This window comes from Hevea brasiliensis, chromosome 4, assembly GCF_030052815.1.
Source record: "Hevea brasiliensis isolate MT/VB/25A 57/8 chromosome 4, ASM3005281v1, whole genome shotgun sequence".
NCBI lineage: Eukaryota > Viridiplantae > Streptophyta > Magnoliopsida > Malpighiales > Euphorbiaceae > Hevea > Hevea brasiliensis.
Window position 1 is genome coordinate 110,954,794 of NC_079496.1, and position 16,319 is coordinate 110,971,112.

The 16,319-nt window shown below is 31.7% G+C and overlaps 3 protein-coding genes and 1 pseudogene across 3 annotated transcripts; 3 read left to right on the top strand and 1 right to left on the bottom strand.

Moving 5' to 3' along the window:
* Positions 1–286: 286 nt before the first annotated feature.
* Positions 287–4,262, top strand: LOC110639640 (beta-galactosidase 15-like). The gene is made up of 15 exons (XM_058145923.1): positions 287–489; positions 570–778; positions 866–1,025; positions 1,128–1,271; positions 1,365–1,559; positions 1,665–1,752; positions 1,843–1,961; positions 2,054–2,215; positions 2,323–2,519; positions 2,620–2,723; positions 2,815–2,924; positions 3,017–3,244; positions 3,341–3,555; positions 3,643–3,916; positions 4,001–4,262. The coding sequence occupies exons 1-15, from the start codon at positions 313–315 to the stop codon at positions 4,109–4,111; spliced, it is 2,493 nt and encodes an 830-aa protein (XP_058001906.1). The 5' UTR covers positions 287–312; the 3' UTR covers positions 4,112–4,262.
* Positions 4,263–4,404: 142 nt separating this feature from the next.
* On the bottom strand, positions 4,405–5,064 carry LOC110639639 (splicing factor U2af small subunit B-like; annotated as a pseudogene).
* A 2,011-nt stretch (positions 5,065–7,075) lies between these two features.
* On the top strand, positions 7,076–11,076 carry LOC110639637 (beta-galactosidase 15-like). The gene is made up of 15 exons (XM_058146356.1): positions 7,076–7,270; positions 7,365–7,573; positions 7,660–7,819; positions 7,939–8,082; positions 8,180–8,374; positions 8,480–8,567; positions 8,678–8,796; positions 8,886–9,047; positions 9,154–9,350; positions 9,444–9,547; positions 9,636–9,745; positions 9,833–10,060; positions 10,148–10,362; positions 10,439–10,715; positions 10,906–11,076. The coding sequence occupies exons 1-15, from the start codon at positions 7,076–7,078 to the stop codon at positions 11,014–11,016; spliced, it is 2,514 nt and encodes an 837-aa protein (XP_058002339.1). The 3' UTR covers positions 11,017–11,076.
* A 901-nt stretch (positions 11,077–11,977) lies between these two features.
* LOC110639648 (methylthioribose-1-phosphate isomerase) lies at positions 11,978–15,335 on the top strand. The gene is made up of 9 exons (XM_021790684.2): positions 11,978–12,248; positions 12,333–12,388; positions 12,483–12,644; positions 12,853–12,952; positions 13,137–13,279; positions 13,426–13,531; positions 14,380–14,518; positions 14,593–14,861; positions 14,990–15,335. Exons 1-9 carry the CDS (start codon positions 12,153–12,155, stop codon positions 15,068–15,070), a joined length of 1,152 nt encoding a protein of 383 aa, XP_021646376.2. The 5' UTR covers positions 11,978–12,152; the 3' UTR covers positions 15,071–15,335.
* Positions 15,336–16,319: the final 984 nt, after the last annotated feature.

The following is a 16,319-nucleotide window of genomic DNA, read 5'->3' on the forward strand; positions in this document are numbered from 1 at the left end:
CTTATAGGTCTCAATGTTGTGTAAAGATGAAATTTGTTGAGAACAGAAATTGTCCTGAAAAAAAAAAGATATATTTATTATGTTTAAATTTATCTATAATTTAGATATTACGGAAGATTTTATTAACAGCTTTATTTTCATTGTTTTTAAATTTATCTATAAATTAGATATTGTAGATTATCTTATTATTATTATTATTATTATTATTATTATTATTATTATTATTATTTCCCCTCTATAAATACTGAGCATTATTTAATTTTGTTATTATACTCCAGCAATTAGTCTTCTGTAGTGCTAGCGAACTTGAAGATGGGTTCTTCTTCAAGATTTAATTGCTGTGCAATTTTGTTTTGTTTTACTTTTCTCACCCTTAATCTCTTTGCTTCTGCTACAATTGTTTCTCATGATGGAAGAGCCATAACCATTGATGGCAAACGTAGAGTTTTGCTATCTGGCTCTATTCATTACCCAAGAAGCACAGCTGAGGTATGCTTCCTTAGTGAATAAAAGGCTTACGATGATTTTGCCTACATATATCTAATCTGAACTTGTTTTGTTTTTGGTAGATGTGGCCAGACCTCATCAAGAAATCAAAAGAAGGTGGATTAGATGCCATTGAAACATATGTTTTTTGGAATGCTCATGAGCCCACTCGTCGCCAATATGATTTCAGCGGTAATCTTGATCTTGTAAGGTTCATCAAGACTGTTCAAGCTGAAGGTCTTTATGTTGTTCTTCGTATTGGACCTTATGTTTGTGCTGAGTGGAATTATGGGTAAGGACTTTGCATAAATAATTTACAAATTATTTTGATTACTTAATTTTATGAAGCTACCGTAATTCTTTTTTTCACTTAAATTAGAGGATTCCCTGTGTGGTTGCATAACATGCCTGGCATTGAACTACGCACCGCCAACGATGTGTTCATGAATGAGATGCAAAACTTCACAACCTTGATAGTAGATATGATGAAACAAGAAAACCTTTTTGCTTCTCAAGGAGGTCCAATTATTATTGCCCAGGTATGTATAATAATATTATATTTTGTATTCGATAAATTTTTAATTTTCTTGTTTTACTTGATAATATAATAATTTATCTGAAATATATACATAATTATATAGATAGAGAATGAATATGGGAATGTGATGTCGCCATATGGAGCAGCAGGAAAGGCATATCTTGATTGGTGTGCTAATATGGCCGATTCTCTCCATGTTGGAGTCCCATGGATCATGTGCCAACAAAGTGATGCTCCAGAGCCAATGGTATCAATTTTTTTTTTTAATTTTAATTAGATATTGAAGTACTAATTTTGTTTACAATTAATTAATGATTATAATATTGTCATTAATTATCAGATCAACACATGCAATGGTTGGTATTGCGATTCATTCACACCTAATAGCCCTAATAGTCCTAAAATGTGGACTGAAAATTGGACTGGCTGGTTTAAGAGCTGGGGTGGCAAGGATCCTCATAGAACTGCTGAAGATGTTGCTTTCTCTGTTGCTAGATTTTTCCAAACTGGAGGCACTTTCCAAAATTACTACATGGTTTGTTTTTATTTCTTCAATTTTTTTTTCACTTAATAGATATATTATTTATGATATCCTTCGCATATAAAATGTCCTCTCTTTATTTTTTTTAATTAATTGCAGTACCATGGTGGGACTAATTTTGGGAGAACAGCTGGTGGTCCATATATCACCACATCTTATGATTATGATGCACCCCTTGATGAATTTGGTAATTAATAATATATTTCTTTTTCTAATTTTTTTTTCTATATATCATCATATATAATTATATATACACCAAAATGAAAATTTTCAACAGGAAATTTGAATCAACCAAAATGGGGACATTTGAAGCAGCTTCATGAAGTCTTGCATTCCATGGAAGAAACTCTTACTCATGGCAACATTTCCACAATTGACTATCACAACTCTGTCACGGTACGCATAATTTATTTTATTTTTCACAATTTTTTTATTTATTTTTTGAATTCTTTCCAGAATTGATATGTAGTATTTGATTTTGTAATTAGGCAACTATTTATGCAACTGAGAAAGGGTCAAGCTGCTTTTTGGGAAATGCAAATAGCACTTCAGATGCTACCATTGATCTTCATGGAACTGAATACACAGTTCCTGCATGGTCTGTTAGTATCCTTCCTGATTGTCAAAATGTAGCTTATAATACTGCCAAGGTAATCTTCAATTTCTTTTTTTTTTTTTTAAAAAAAAAGAGAAAATGAACTTGCAATTTTCACTTATTTTTATTGATTGAAAACGCCAACCCTCATCATGCCTATAGGTGAAAACACAAACTTCAGTTATGATAAAGAAAAAGAACCAAGCTGAGGATGAACCCTCTTCTCTTAAATGGTCATGGAGGCCAGAGAACACTGATAGAACTGTAATTTTGGGGAAGGGGCATGTTCAAACTAGCCAACTTCTTGATCAGAAAGCTGCAGCTAATGATGCTAGTGACTATCTTTGGTATATGACAAGGTAATTAATTTCAACTTCAATCAATGTTATTATATCTTCTTCTTATTAATTTTTTTCTTATTAGTAATTGCTATTTGTTTACTAATTTATTTGGTAACAGTGTGCACCTTAAGAAAGATGATCCAATTTGGAGCCGTGATATGTCTCTTAGAGTGAATGGCAGTGGTCAGATTCTTCATGCATATGTTAATGGAAAATATCTTGGTATGTATTGAAAGCTTAATTAGGATAATAATGATATTATTAATTATAAATCTTTTAACATCAATTACAAATATAATTTATTTGATTTTAGGTTCTCAATGGGCAAAATATGGCGTTTTCAGTGATGTCTTTGAAAAGAATATCAAGTTGAAATTAGGGCATAACCAGATCAGCTTACTCAGTTCAACAGTTGGATTAGCGGTACAGATTAATCTATGTATTTAACAAAATTTAAGTATTTATTAACATATTGGTCTTGGAAACAACTAATTAAACCTTCTTCTTGTTGACAGAACTATGGTCCTAAGTTCGATTTGATACAAGCTGGAATTCCAGGTCCAGTGGAGTTGGTTGGTCGTAAAGGTGATGAGAGCATTATAAAAGATCTTTCTGCACATAAATGGTCGTACAAAGTTGGATTGCATGGCTTGGAAAATAAACTCTACAGCTTGGATTCACCACAAGCTTCCAAATGGCAAGAACATGATCTGCCCACAAACAGGATGATGACTTGGTACAAGGTAAATCATAATATATGTTATGACTTTGGTGTAAATAAATTGGAAGGCATATGTATTTCATGTTCTTGAATTTCTCATTACAATATATGATTTCAGACTACCTTCAAAGCTCCACTAGGAAAAGATCCAGTTGTGTTAGATATGGATGGTATGGGGAAGGGTGTTGCTTGGGTAAATGGTCATAGCATTGGCAGATATTGGCCAAGTTTCGTTGCTGAGGAGGAAGGTTGTAGCATTGAGGCATGTGATTACAGGGGTCCATATGATAACAACAAATGTGTCACTAATTGTGGGAAGCCAACACAAAGATGGTGAGGAGCATTTAAACTACAAAAATTGACAGATTTGTGCTTTCTTCTGTGGCTAATTTTTCTTTCTATTTTATGTCAAAATAATAGGTATCATGTCCCTCGTTCCTTCATAGAAAATGATGTAAATACCTTAATTCTGTTTGAAGAATTTGGTGGCAATCCAGCAAGAGTAAATTTTCAAACTATTACAGTTGGATCAGTAAGTGGAAGTGGCATCGAAGGAGATACAATTGAATTGTCTTGCCAAGGCCAACCAATTTCAGCAATTGAATTTGCCAGTTTTGGTGACCCTCAGGGGACAACAGGTTCCTTTGTCAAAGGAACTTGTGAATCAAAAGATGCATTGTCAATCATTCAAAAGGTAATTATCATTCAAATCCAAATTAATTAGTATGGAATATCGTACATTCAATCATCTTCACCCCTCCATTAATGGTTTTTGCAGGCATGTGTTGGCCAGGAGACCTGCAAAATTGAAGTCTCTAAAGATGTACTTGGATCCACAAATTGTGACAGCAGCATCGTGAATACTCTAATTGTGGAAGCCCTGTGTTAATTAGTAGTAGTTTTTTTAGCGGTGATAATTTCAGTTTTGTTCTCTATCGAGTGATTTAGATAAATTCTAAATGGATTTAGATAAATTCTAAATGAATTTATAAAAGTGATTTTTTAATCTAATTATTTTTTATTTGCCTTCAATTTTCTAATGCTGTGTACATTCTAATACTCCAATTCAATTGGGCTAAACTTATTAAAATCGTTTTTGCTTAAGCCCTCTAAACTAATCCTAAATACCACGTCACTGCCAGCACTTGAAAGGAATGCCATCAAGTGTCAAATATCAATGTTTCAAGGAGCGTAAAAGCATCTAAGCCTAGAAAAATTACCTATAAGGGGAAAATGCCAAGACTTTTCCAAGTAGGAACAAGCTAACTTGGTCCCCCTCCCGGCTTGCCCTCCCTCTCTGTTCCATTGTTCTTTACTGCCTTCCGTAACTGGACTCCTGCTCTGCCTAGGAGTACCATCTCTTCTTCTAGCACCACCATCTCAGTCATGACTGTTGTGCCTGTCCATACTCCAACTATTCCTACGGTACTGTGTCTTGGACTCACGCTCTGACACCGGCTCCTGTTACCTCAATATCAACAGTGCTTTCTGAATATTTTCCTCCTTAACTCTCTTCCAATCAACTTCACATGCATGAAATTACAGTAACCTCCAATTCTCCTCAAATTGCTTGCACGTTGCTTCACGGAAATCAGTAATAGGAGAAAAATCAATGATAATCGAGAGTTGTAGAGCTTGCAATGTAGCAGTGGCCTGCTACTCCTCCGCGAACTGGACATAGACGTTGCCAATCACGTGGTCAGCGAGGCTATCCCAAACATTGAGGCTCTTGACCTCACCAAACTTGTTGAGTTCTTCGAAGATATCTTTGTAGAAGTCCTCGAAGTGTTCCCTGTAGAGCTTGCAATGCAGTGGTGGCCTGCTACTCCGCGAACTAGACATAGACGTTGCCAATCATATGGTCAGCGAGGTTATCGCAAACACTGAGGCTCTTGATCTCACCAAACTTGTTGAGTTCTTCAAAGATATTATTGTTGATTTTTCTCGATTATGATAGCTTCAATTTAATTGTATTTTAATGATTTTATTCTATTTTTCATAATTTAATACATCATCATAATTTATAATATACTTATAAAAGTGAAAAGGGAAATAATTGAAGAGACAAAACTATCCTTAATCTTTTACATATTAAATCATTCATCATCCAATTTCTCTTGAGGCATGGTCTAACAGCTCATGCATTTTCTAAGAGGAGACATTGCAGATTCTGAAGCTATCATCAAAGGGTATGTAGATTCATTAGGAAGGCATGGCTTTATCAATTGCCTTGGTTTACAAGTACGACCTTATCATAAACCTCTCACCATGGATTTTTTTTTAAGCTTCATTTTCTTTCAAATTTTTTTTTTTATAACTTTTATAAAAAAAAAATTCTATTTTGACAATAATTTTTATTGAGTAATAAATTTTAATTTGTAAAATTAAAATGTTCCATATCATATTTATAGTATTTTATTTATAATATTTTTTGTTAGGTGTATTGATTGTGTTACGGTAACTTCGTCTAATAATAGATGTGTAAAGTGAGGACCTCCCTAAGTTATTGACTTCACGAATCGAACACTTATCAATCTAGGCGATGTAGTACACGTTCATTAATGCGCTAGAATTATAATATTTTAATTGACTAAAATAACGTATCTTATTAATTTTATTTTCTTATAGTTTTATTAAATTAACTAAAATTAGAAGTAAAATGCACTAATGGTATTTTAGCAATATGACTAAATTATATCAAAATTTGTTGCTACCTTTTTATGCAATAAATTTAAAAATTAATTAATATAAATAAAGGAATTATTTTGTCATTATAACAAAATCTCCAAACTTAATTATTTCATATTATTGAAAAGAAAGTTAAGAGTGTTTTAATTTTTTATTATAATTAATTATAAATTTATAAGCTAATATAAATAAAAATTATGTCCTTCATTGCTAAAAGAGAGAATACCTTATTCTTTCAGCTCCACCAGGAATTATCGGATTTGGATGCATGATCATAATTATGATATTCATTATTATTTCCAGATATGACACAATTATATAAAGCAATATAATATATGTGTTTGCATAATTAAAATTTACACGAACCAATCAATCAAATATTTGCTAAATTCTCAATTAGTAAATAAATAAATAATTGATAGAGTCTAGAGCACAAAAGAGGAAATAAAATATTCTATTTTATTTTTTAACAAAATATTATCCTTATAATAATAAATTGATATTTTACCAAATAATAATTATTAACCTGGCAAAAACTCTATTCAGTTTCTAATACTGCATAATTTTAGTTGATTTTATTTTCATTTTTATATGTTAAATTAAGGAGTTAGTGCAATCAATAAATTTTAATTCAATAATATTAGATTCATCTCTAAAACTATGATTTTTTAAATTTAGATAAAATTTTCAATCAGAATCAATTAAAGAAAAAATTAGCAAAGGAGTAATACTACTTAACCCAATAATAATATGTTCCAACTTAAAATTTAGGTTTTTAGAGTTTAGATTTTTAAGATTTGAGGTTTAGGTTTTTAGGGTTTAGGATTTAGAATTTATGGTTTAGAGTTTAGAATTTAGATTTTAAAATTTTATGGTTTTAGAATTTATGTTCTTAAAGTTAATTGAGATAGTTGGTTATATTATTATTGAGTCAATTGGCATTACTCGAGTGAAAGTAATAAAATTAGATAGAGGTGTCAGCTCACCGCCAACTTGAATTTTAGTCAGCTCAAATTTTTATTCTCTTCCGTTTGGATTTGATAAGATTTTTATTTATTTTTTTAGGAGAAAGAGAGATTTGGATAAGATCATATTTTAGAAGATTAATTCTATATTATTATTAGTATTATTTTGTGAACTTCCTTCTATAAATACTGCCTGTCAAATGGCTTGTATCTTGTCTCAAATGGCTTCTTCAAGATTTTATTGTCTGACAGTTTTGTTTTTCTTGGCTTTTCTCAACCTTAATCTATTTGCTTCTGCTACAATTGTTTCTCATGATGGAAGAGCCATAACCATTGATGGCAAACGCAGAGTTTTGATATCTGGTTCTATTCATTATCCAAGAAGCACAGCCGAGGTGACATGATTACATGCAATAAGCACTTCATAATATGTTTATTGTTATTATTTAATAATATGGTTGTTATTGTTCTTGTTACCTACGTTGATAGATGTGGCCTGATCTCATAAAGAAAGCAAAAGATGGTGGATTAGATGCTATTGAAACATATGTTTTTTGGAATGCTCATGAACCTACTCGACGTCAATATGATTTTAATGGTAATCTTGATCTCATAAGATTCATCAAGACTGTTCAAGCTGAAGGATTATATGCTGTTCTTCGTATTGGACCTTATGTTTGTGCTGAATGGAATTATGGGTAAACACATTATATACATAATTTTTTTTATATAAATTATGATATTAATTGCGATTTAATTATTTTAATCTAACATTTTTAATTAGAGGGTTTCCCGTCTGGCTCCACAACTTACCCGGTGTTGAGCTTCGAACTGCAAACCAAGTTTTTATGGATGAGATGCAAAACTTCACAACCTTGATAGTAGATATGATGAAACAAGAAAACCTTTTTGCTTCTCAGGGAGGTCCAATTATTATTGCCCAGGTATATATATATATATATATATATATATATATATTCATTTAATAATATTCTATAATCTTTAATTTTCTTTAAATTTGATAATATAATAATTTGTTTGAAATATATACTGAATTATTCAGGTAGAGAATGAATATGGGAATGTGATGTCGTCATATGGAGCAGCCGGGAAGGCATATATCGATTGGTGTGCTTATATGGCTGATTCTCTTGATATTGGAGTCCCATGGATTATGTGCCAACAAAGTGATGCTCCAGAGCCAATGGTATTATCATTTTTTTTTTCTTAATTTAACCATTTTAATTAGATATTGAGGTAGTATTTTTGTTTATAATAACGATGATATTGTCATTAATTATTAGATCAACACATGCAATGGTTGGTATTGCGATTCATTTACACCTAATAACCCTAATAGTCCTAAAATGTGGACTGAAAATTGGACCGGCTGGTTTAAGAGCTGGGGTGGCAAGGATCCTCATAGAACTGCTGAAGATGTTGCTTTCTCTGTTGCTAGATTTTTCCAAACTGGAGGCACTTTCCAAAATTACTACATGGTTTGTTTTTATTTCTTCAATTATTTTTTTAACTTGATAAATATATTATTTATGATATGCTTTTCATATAAAATGTCCTCTCTTTATTTTTTTAATTAATTGCAGTACCATGGTGGGACTAATTTTGGGAGAACAGCTGGTGGTCCATATATCACCACCTCTTATGATTATGATGCTCCCCTTGACGAATTTGGTAATTAATAATATATTTATTTTTCTAATTTTTTTTTCTATATATCATCATATATAAATATTCATATATATATATATATATATATATACCGAATTGAATATTTTCAACAGGAAATTTGAATCAACCAAAATGGGGACATTTGAAGCAGCTTCATGAAGTCTTGCATTCCATAGAAGAAACTCTTACTCATGGCAACATTTCCACAATTGACTATCACAACTCTGTCACGGTACACTTAATTTATTTTATTTTTCATAATTTTATTTATTTTTTGAATTCTTTCCAGAATTAATATGTAGTATTTGATTTTGTAATTAGGCAACTATTTATGCAACTGAGAAAGGGTCAAGCTGCTTTTTGGGAAATGCAAATAGCACTTCAGATGCTACCATTGATCTTCATGGAACTGAATACACAGTTCCTGCATGGTCTGTTAGTATCCTTCCTGATTGTCAAAATGTAGCTTATAATACTGCCAAGGTAATCTTCAATTTCTTTTTTTTTTTTTTAAAAAAAAAGAGAAAATCAACTTGTAATTTTCACTTATTTTATTGATTGAAAACCCCAACCCTCACCATGCCTATAGGTGAAAACACAAACTTCAGTAATGATAAAGAAAAAGAACCAAGCTGAGGATGAACCCTCTTCTCTTAAATGGTCATGGAGGCCAGAGAATACTGATGACACTGCACGCCAAGGGAGGGGGCAATTTCAAGCTAAACAACTTCTTGATCAGAAAGCTGCAGCTAATGATTCTAGTGATTATCTATGGTATATGACAAGGTAATTATTTTATTTTCCTTCTTCTTTCCCTATTTAATTTTTTTCTTATTAGATAAACGCTATTTGTTTACTAATTTTTCTGGCAACTAACAGTGTGAACCTTAAGAAAGAGGATCCAATTTGGAGTGATAATATGACCATTCGAATTAATGGCAGTGGTCACATTCTTCATGCATATGTAAATGGAAAATATATTGGTATGATTATGAATTGAATACCCTTATGATTATAAGCTTTCAATAACTATCATAGTCTAATATATATATATATATATATTGATATCAGGTTCTCAATGGGCCAAAAATGGAGTTTTCAGTTATATATTTGAAAAGAATGTAAAGTTGAAACCAGGACGAAACTTGATCAGTTTACTCAGTGCTACAGTTGGATTACAGGTACATATAGATTAATCTACAAATTTAACTTATCTTTATTAACATCAATTGACCTTGGAATGAATTATTTTTTGTCTGTCATGACAGAATTATGGTCCCATGTTCGATTTGATACAAACTGGTATTCTTGCTCCAGTTGAATTGGTTGGATATAAGGGTGATGAGAGAATTGTTAAAGATTTATCTGCACATAAATGGTCATACAAGATTGGTTTGCATGGCTTGGATAATCAACTTTACAGTTTGGATTCATCTCATGCTTCCAAATGGCAAGAGCACAATCTTCCCACAAACAGGATGATGACTTGGTACAAGGTGAATATATTATTTATATATTATGATTTAGTGCAAATTAAATTAATTATATATCTTCTAACATTTTTATGTTCTCCAACATTTTAGACCACTTTCAAAGCTCCATTAGGAAAATATCCTGTTGTGTTAGATATGGATGGTATGGGGAAGGGTTTTGCTTGGGTAAATGGTCACAACATTGGAAGATATTGGCCAAGTTTCCTTGCTGAGGAGGATGGTTGTAGCCCTCAGGCATGTGATTACAGAGGTCCATATGATAACAACAAATGTGTCACTAATTGTGGGAAGCCAACACAAAGATGGTGAGGAGCATTTCAACTACAAAAATTATATATTTGTGCTTTCTTATATGGCTACTTTTTCTTGTCGAAATTATAGGTATCATGTCCCTCGTTCCTTCATGGAAAATGATGTGAATACCTTAATTCTATTTGAAGAATTTGGTGGCAATCCAGCAAGAGTAAATTTTCAAACTATTACAGTTGGATCAGTAAGTGGAAGTGGCATTGAAGGAGATACAATTGAATTGTCATGCCAAGGCCAACCGATTTCAGCAATTGAATTTGCCAGTTTTGGTGACCCTCAGGGAACAACAGGTTCCTTTGTCAAAGGAGCTTGTGAAGGATCAAAAGACGCATTATCAATTATTCAAAAGGTAATTATTATTTATGAGTGAATCTTACCTACACCCGGCTATATACACCAAATCAATCTGTATATACCACACTGTGTAAAATTATTTATATACTGAGTATATAGCCTCGCATATTGAAAACGTAATTAAAAGCTATTTAATTGACCAAATTACTTACTAATCTTTAATTTGTTTTGAATGGTTTTTGTAGGCATGTGTTGGCAAGGAGACGTGCAAAATTGAAGTTTCTAAAGATGTATTTGGATCCACAAATTGTGACAGTAGCATTGTCAATACTCTAACTGTGGAAGCTCTATGTTGATATGTTCAATAAGTAGTAATTTTGTTAGGGTGATAATTAATTTTTTTCTCTATCAAGTAATGTAAAAAAATCCTAAATAAATTAATAAAATTATTTTTAAACTTAATTATCTGCTTTTAGTTCTTTTTTTATCTTGTAGACATGGAATGTAGTGATGAGATGCATTGGTTTTGAACTCCAGGTTAAGCGTGCTCGCTCGAGAGAAATCGTAGGATGGGTGGAATGGCCTTTAGAGTTGAAAGAACTCTGGAGTTAAATGTGACCTCCTGAAAAGTTCTCTATTTCACTTATGGGATAAAACCTTGAGACTTATGACCAAAGCAGACAACTACTCTAATGGTTAGAGCCGACAGTTACATAAAACATTATAATTAAATTTAATAAAATAATCTTTTTATAGAAAAAAATATATTTTTTACAAAAAATTTATTTATTTATTTATAAAAAAATAATTTATTTTTTATTTCAAGTTTAACAAAATAATTAAAAGAATAGGATGAGTATATAAATTCACAGTGTAATTGGATAAAAAATATTAACTTTTTTTATCAATTTACAATTTTATTCTAACATTTCAGTTTTGAATATCCTATTCTAATGTTGGACATTAGTGTAATTATATTTAATTTCTAAAATTAAATTTATAATTAAATATAAAAGTCAAACATTTACGATAATTTACAATTATATTTAAATTTTTTAATTTTGAATAAAATTAATTCTAGTCTTTGAAATTGATTTAATAGATAAAATTTAAATTTTTATAAATAATAGGTTGAAATTAATTTTATCTACTTTTAATTTTTATATCAAATTATAAATTTAATTTTAAAATTTAAATATATTTGCATTTAAAGTCAAACGGTAAGATGTTAAACTAAAATTGAAATGATAGAATATAAATTAACAAAAAAAATGTGATTTTTTTTCTAATTAACCAAATTCACATGCAAATTATGGACCTGACTTTCCCCTAGGTGAGAGCCTTTAGTCTTTCCAAGGTTATAATGAAAAGGCATGAACTGAGCCGCCCAACAACACGGAGCTTTGGTGACTGTCTGTGAGAGAAGCGAAAGCAAGTGTTTTCCCAACTTGCAGGTCGTAATTTCAGTCGAGTGTAGCGTAGTTTGTTAGGCATGGCAACCAATTCCAACTCCAGCACTGGAATTGAAGTTCACAACACTCTTCAATCTATCTGCTACAAGCGCGGCTTCCTACAGCTACTCGACCAGGTCTTTTCCAATTCAATTGGCTTCTTTTTTATTTGGGAATCAATTTTTTTGCTCAAATCGAAAATTTTAATTATTGTTTAACAGAGAAAGCTTCCTCTCGAAACTGTCTATCTGGATATCCGAGATGCATCAGATGGATGGTATCATGGCTTACACCCCTATGTCAACACAATATTCGTTCTTTTTTTTTTTTTTCTCATGTCTAGGAAATTCTTGAATGTTTTAATGTCTCAGGTCTGCCATACGGGAGATGGTGGTCCGTGGAGCACCTGCTATTGCTATTGCAGCAGCCCTCTCTCTTGCAGTAGAAGTGTTTGCTAACTTGGACCATTTTAATGGGACTTCTGAGGACGCTGCCTCTTTCCTTTTCAAGAAATTGGAATATCTCGTTTCGAGGTAATTGTTCTGCTTGAATCTGATGCTATCCTTCTGATCTTGCATATTGGGTTATGATACTTGTCTGGGTTATCTTGTCTGGAGTTGTTTTGTGTAATTTAACGTATGTGGTGTTTGCCTAATTGCCTGAGCTGTTGAAATGGTTACTTATTCAATTGCCTTTAATGGAAAGTAGCTGATTATAATATTGTCTTTCATGCTTCCTTAGCCGACCTACAGCAGTGAATCTTTCAGATGCAGTAACGAAACTTAAAGAAGTTATATCTAAGACTGCTGCTACTGCTTCAGAATCCAAGGATGTTTTTCAGGTAGTATGAATTGCATGTAGTTGGTCTGAAACCCATGTTAGTGTTTATTAGGTAGATGAATAGTAAAGTAGCTACACTTCAAGTATCTTTGCGCGCAATTCTGAATTAAGTGTGTGCATAGACAAAAAGCAAAAAGCTTTATTACTAAATTTTTGTTGCACTACCTTCATTGTAATTCTGATAGGCTTACATAGAAGCTGCTGAAATTATGCTTGAAGATGATGTTGCTTCAAACAAAGCAATTGGGTCTCATGGAGCAACTTTTATTCAGAATCAACTGAAAAACTCTGACTGGCTTTCTATTCTGACCCATTGCAATACTGGCAGGTCCATCCCTTATCATTGAGTGTGTGTTTTCTTCATACTCTTTTCCTTCCCAAAAGGGTTTTTTTTTTTTTTTTTCTCTTTTGATTGGCCAAAAAAATCTGAGGAAGTGTTTATGGTTCCAATTTTGTTTCAATTTGTTTTCCTAGCCTTGCAACAGCTGGGTATGGTACTGCTCTAGGAGTGATTCGTGCACTTCATACTGAAGGAGTGTTAGAGAGGGCCTACTGCACAGAAACGCGTCCTTTCAATCAAGTGAGTATTTCACTAGAGTATTATATCTTCTCATTTGCAACTTTGTAAGCTTGGTTGAAAAAAAAAAGTAGTTTGAGACCAGGTTCTGTGTCAGAATAAATTCATCAGTGTAAGAATGTCTGAAAGCATAGATTACATCTTCCATATTCAAATAAGCATAAATAAAATTGCTTACTGGGTGACCACATAACAGAAGTTGTAAAGAGTGTTCTAGTTGACACATGGGGATGTACATCATGCATCCTTCAGGTAAATTGTGTAGTGACAAATGGTCTGGAGGTGGGGACAGCCCATCCAGCAGTTGCCATCTCATGGTTTAATACAACCAAATCTACCACTTAACATTGCGTGTATACCTTTCCAACAATTGGATGTTTGGAATGCATTGACAACAAAAGCAAAAGATGGGAAAATTTGGAATAAATTTATGGCAAAGAATGGACAAAAATGATGGTGATGATGATGGCAGAGTTTGATGCTAATGGTGTTTAATAAGCTATCTCTATCAAACTCCAATATTGATTTTGTCTTTCACCATAATGATTATAATGTTGTGCACATTAATGACTCATAACATTGCAGATTAGTGAACCTGCATATATTAATAGCTGCTATCACTAGCTTGAAAATTGAGGTTTGAATTGCTTTGTTAAAGCAATTTGCTGCATATGGATGCGTAATGTGTTCAATATTTTTTGTTAGAGAATCTGTTTGATCATAGGAATGATTAATTGATTATCAATAAACTGGTCAATGATAAAAGTTGTGAGGAATAATTTTCAATTCAAATGTTTTCGGTTACCATCTCAACTTTTCATCTTTTTTATAAAGTTCAATTCTAACTACAGGGATCTAGACTCACAGCTTTTGAGTTGGTGCATGACAAAATACCTGCTACTCTTATAGTGGACTCTGCTGCAGCTACATTAATGAAAGATGGTCGAGTGAGTGCTGTAATTGTTGGAGCAGATCGTGTGGCTGCAAATGGTACAGTATTGCAAAGATCATTCTTGTCTCAGTTCTGGAAGTGTGTTTCACTAACGTGAATGGTATGATTGCAGGAGATACTGCTAACAAGATTGGGACCTACAGCCTAGCCTTATGTGCAATGCATCATAACATTCCATTCTATGTTGCTGCACCGCTGACCTCCATTGATTTATCCCTTTCTTCTGGGAAACAAATTATTATAGAGGAAAGATCACCTAAAGAATTATTAAATTCACGTGGAGGACTTGGAGAGCAAGTTGCTGCACCTGGGATTTCTGTCTGGAACCCAGCTTTTGATGTTACCCCTGCAAAATTGATAAGTGGTATCATAACAGAAAAGGTTCTCCCCCCACCCCCTCTCTTTCCGTTTATATACACGACTTCAAATATATACACGACTTCAAAAATAATGGAAAAGATAAGATTATTTGATGGATTTATATCTGATGATTTGTGTTCTGTAAGCAGGGGGTCATCACTAAGATAAAAAATGATGATTTTGAGATTGAGAATTTTGTAAAAGGGGCAGCTGGGCAGTCTGTTGCATAGGAGAGACATCTGCTGCTGAGCAGAATGGATGGTATGCCAAAGTGGTCAGCATTTTTATAAGCACGTCATATAGCTGCTAATATCAAGGGCTATACACCCTTTGAAAGAATGCTGGAATAAGCCTTCTGTGATGTCTTGAGTGTTATTGTAATAATTGTAACTTGCTTGTAAAGTCAAGACAATTGGGTATTTTTGGCGAAGATAATAAGGGTGCCCATTTTGCTCTCATCTTATATATATTAATTAAAGAGTGGTTTTAGTTGTATTTGTGAATGTATCATATTCCTTCTCCTATGCAGTATGGAACTAGCCTAAATTAAGAATTCTAGAAAAGCCTCTCTTTCAACATCAATGCCAAAACACTGAGGGATGATCCTTCTTCCTCCCCTTTTCCATAATAGTCTGCTCCAGCGGGTCTGAATCCAAGTGCAAGTAGGATTTCACACTTCACAGGTTTGAATAAAGCAATTTTCTGAACTTTTAAATTTCAAGTGGGGTTATCATCCTTCTAAGCTCCAAGCCGCTGGTAATGAAATTGCTTCACATATATATGAAAAGAATTAATAGCTAATGGCGGTTCAATTTCTTTCCTGTATTTATTAGGGATGTTCAATCTAACTTAATTTTAACTTTTGATTCAATTTAATTCAAATTTTTTAATTTATGTCTAATTTAGTCTAATTTTGAGGAAGGTGTAACTCATCACTTTGGTGCTTGAGTTTTTTTTTTTATTTTTTAAATATTTTTAAAATTAATTATTTTTTAATGTTAATTGTTTAGTTAATTATTTTTATCTTAATTAATTAACTATAATTATTTATTTTTAAATTTTATTTTTTTTAATATTAATTAATAATATGAAAAAAAATAATATTTTTATATTTTTAGTTTTATTTAATTATAATTTTTTAATTTTAAATTAAAAGCATAAAATACAGAAATTATATTTTTTTCATTTAAATAATTAAAATTTTAATTAATTATATAAAAATATAAAGATATTTTTTTATACTTTCAGTTTAATGAATAATATTGAATAATAAAAATAATATTTTTATTTTTATTTAAATAATTATAAAATATAAAAATAATATTTTAATATTAAAAATAATTAAATATTAAAAAATAAGACATATTAATTAATTAAGCTAATTTTAACATAAATAAAAATTTATAAATTAAATTAAATCAGAAATTAAAAATAGTTAAATTAAACCTCCCAACAGGAAGGAAATTGAGCCTTCTTCCT

Bases quoted from the DNA above. Each gene is read 5' to 3' on its own strand.
- LOC110639640 (XM_058145923.1), top strand. From the start codon at position 313: ATGGGTTCTTCTTCAAGATTTAATTGCTGTGCAATTTTGTTTTGTTTT. The intron at 490-569 runs GTATGCTTCCTT...TGTTTTTGGTAG, and splicing joins ACCCAAGAAGCACAGCTGAG to ATGTGGCCAGACCTCATCAA. The intron at 3,245-3,340 runs GTAAATCATAAT...ATATGATTTCAG, and splicing joins GGATGATGACTTGGTACAAG to ACTACCTTCAAAGCTCCACT.
- LOC110639637 (XM_058146356.1), top strand. From the start codon at position 7,076: ATGGCTTGTATCTTGTCTCAAATGGCTTCTTCAAGATTTTATTGTCTG. The intron at 9,048-9,153 runs GTAATCTTCAAT...CCATGCCTATAG, and splicing joins TAGCTTATAATACTGCCAAG to GTGAAAACACAAACTTCAGT. The intron at 10,061-10,147 runs GTGAATATATTA...CCAACATTTTAG, and splicing joins GGATGATGACTTGGTACAAG to ACCACTTTCAAAGCTCCATT.
- LOC110639648 (XM_021790684.2), top strand. From the start codon at position 12,153: ATGGCAACCAATTCCAACTCCAGCACTGGAATTGAAGTTCACAACACT. The intron at 12,645-12,852 runs GTAATTGTTCTG...ATGCTTCCTTAG, and splicing joins TTGGAATATCTCGTTTCGAG to CCGACCTACAGCAGTGAATC. The intron at 14,862-14,989 runs GTTCTCCCCCCA...TTCTGTAAGCAG, and splicing joins GTGGTATCATAACAGAAAAG to GGGGTCATCACTAAGATAAA.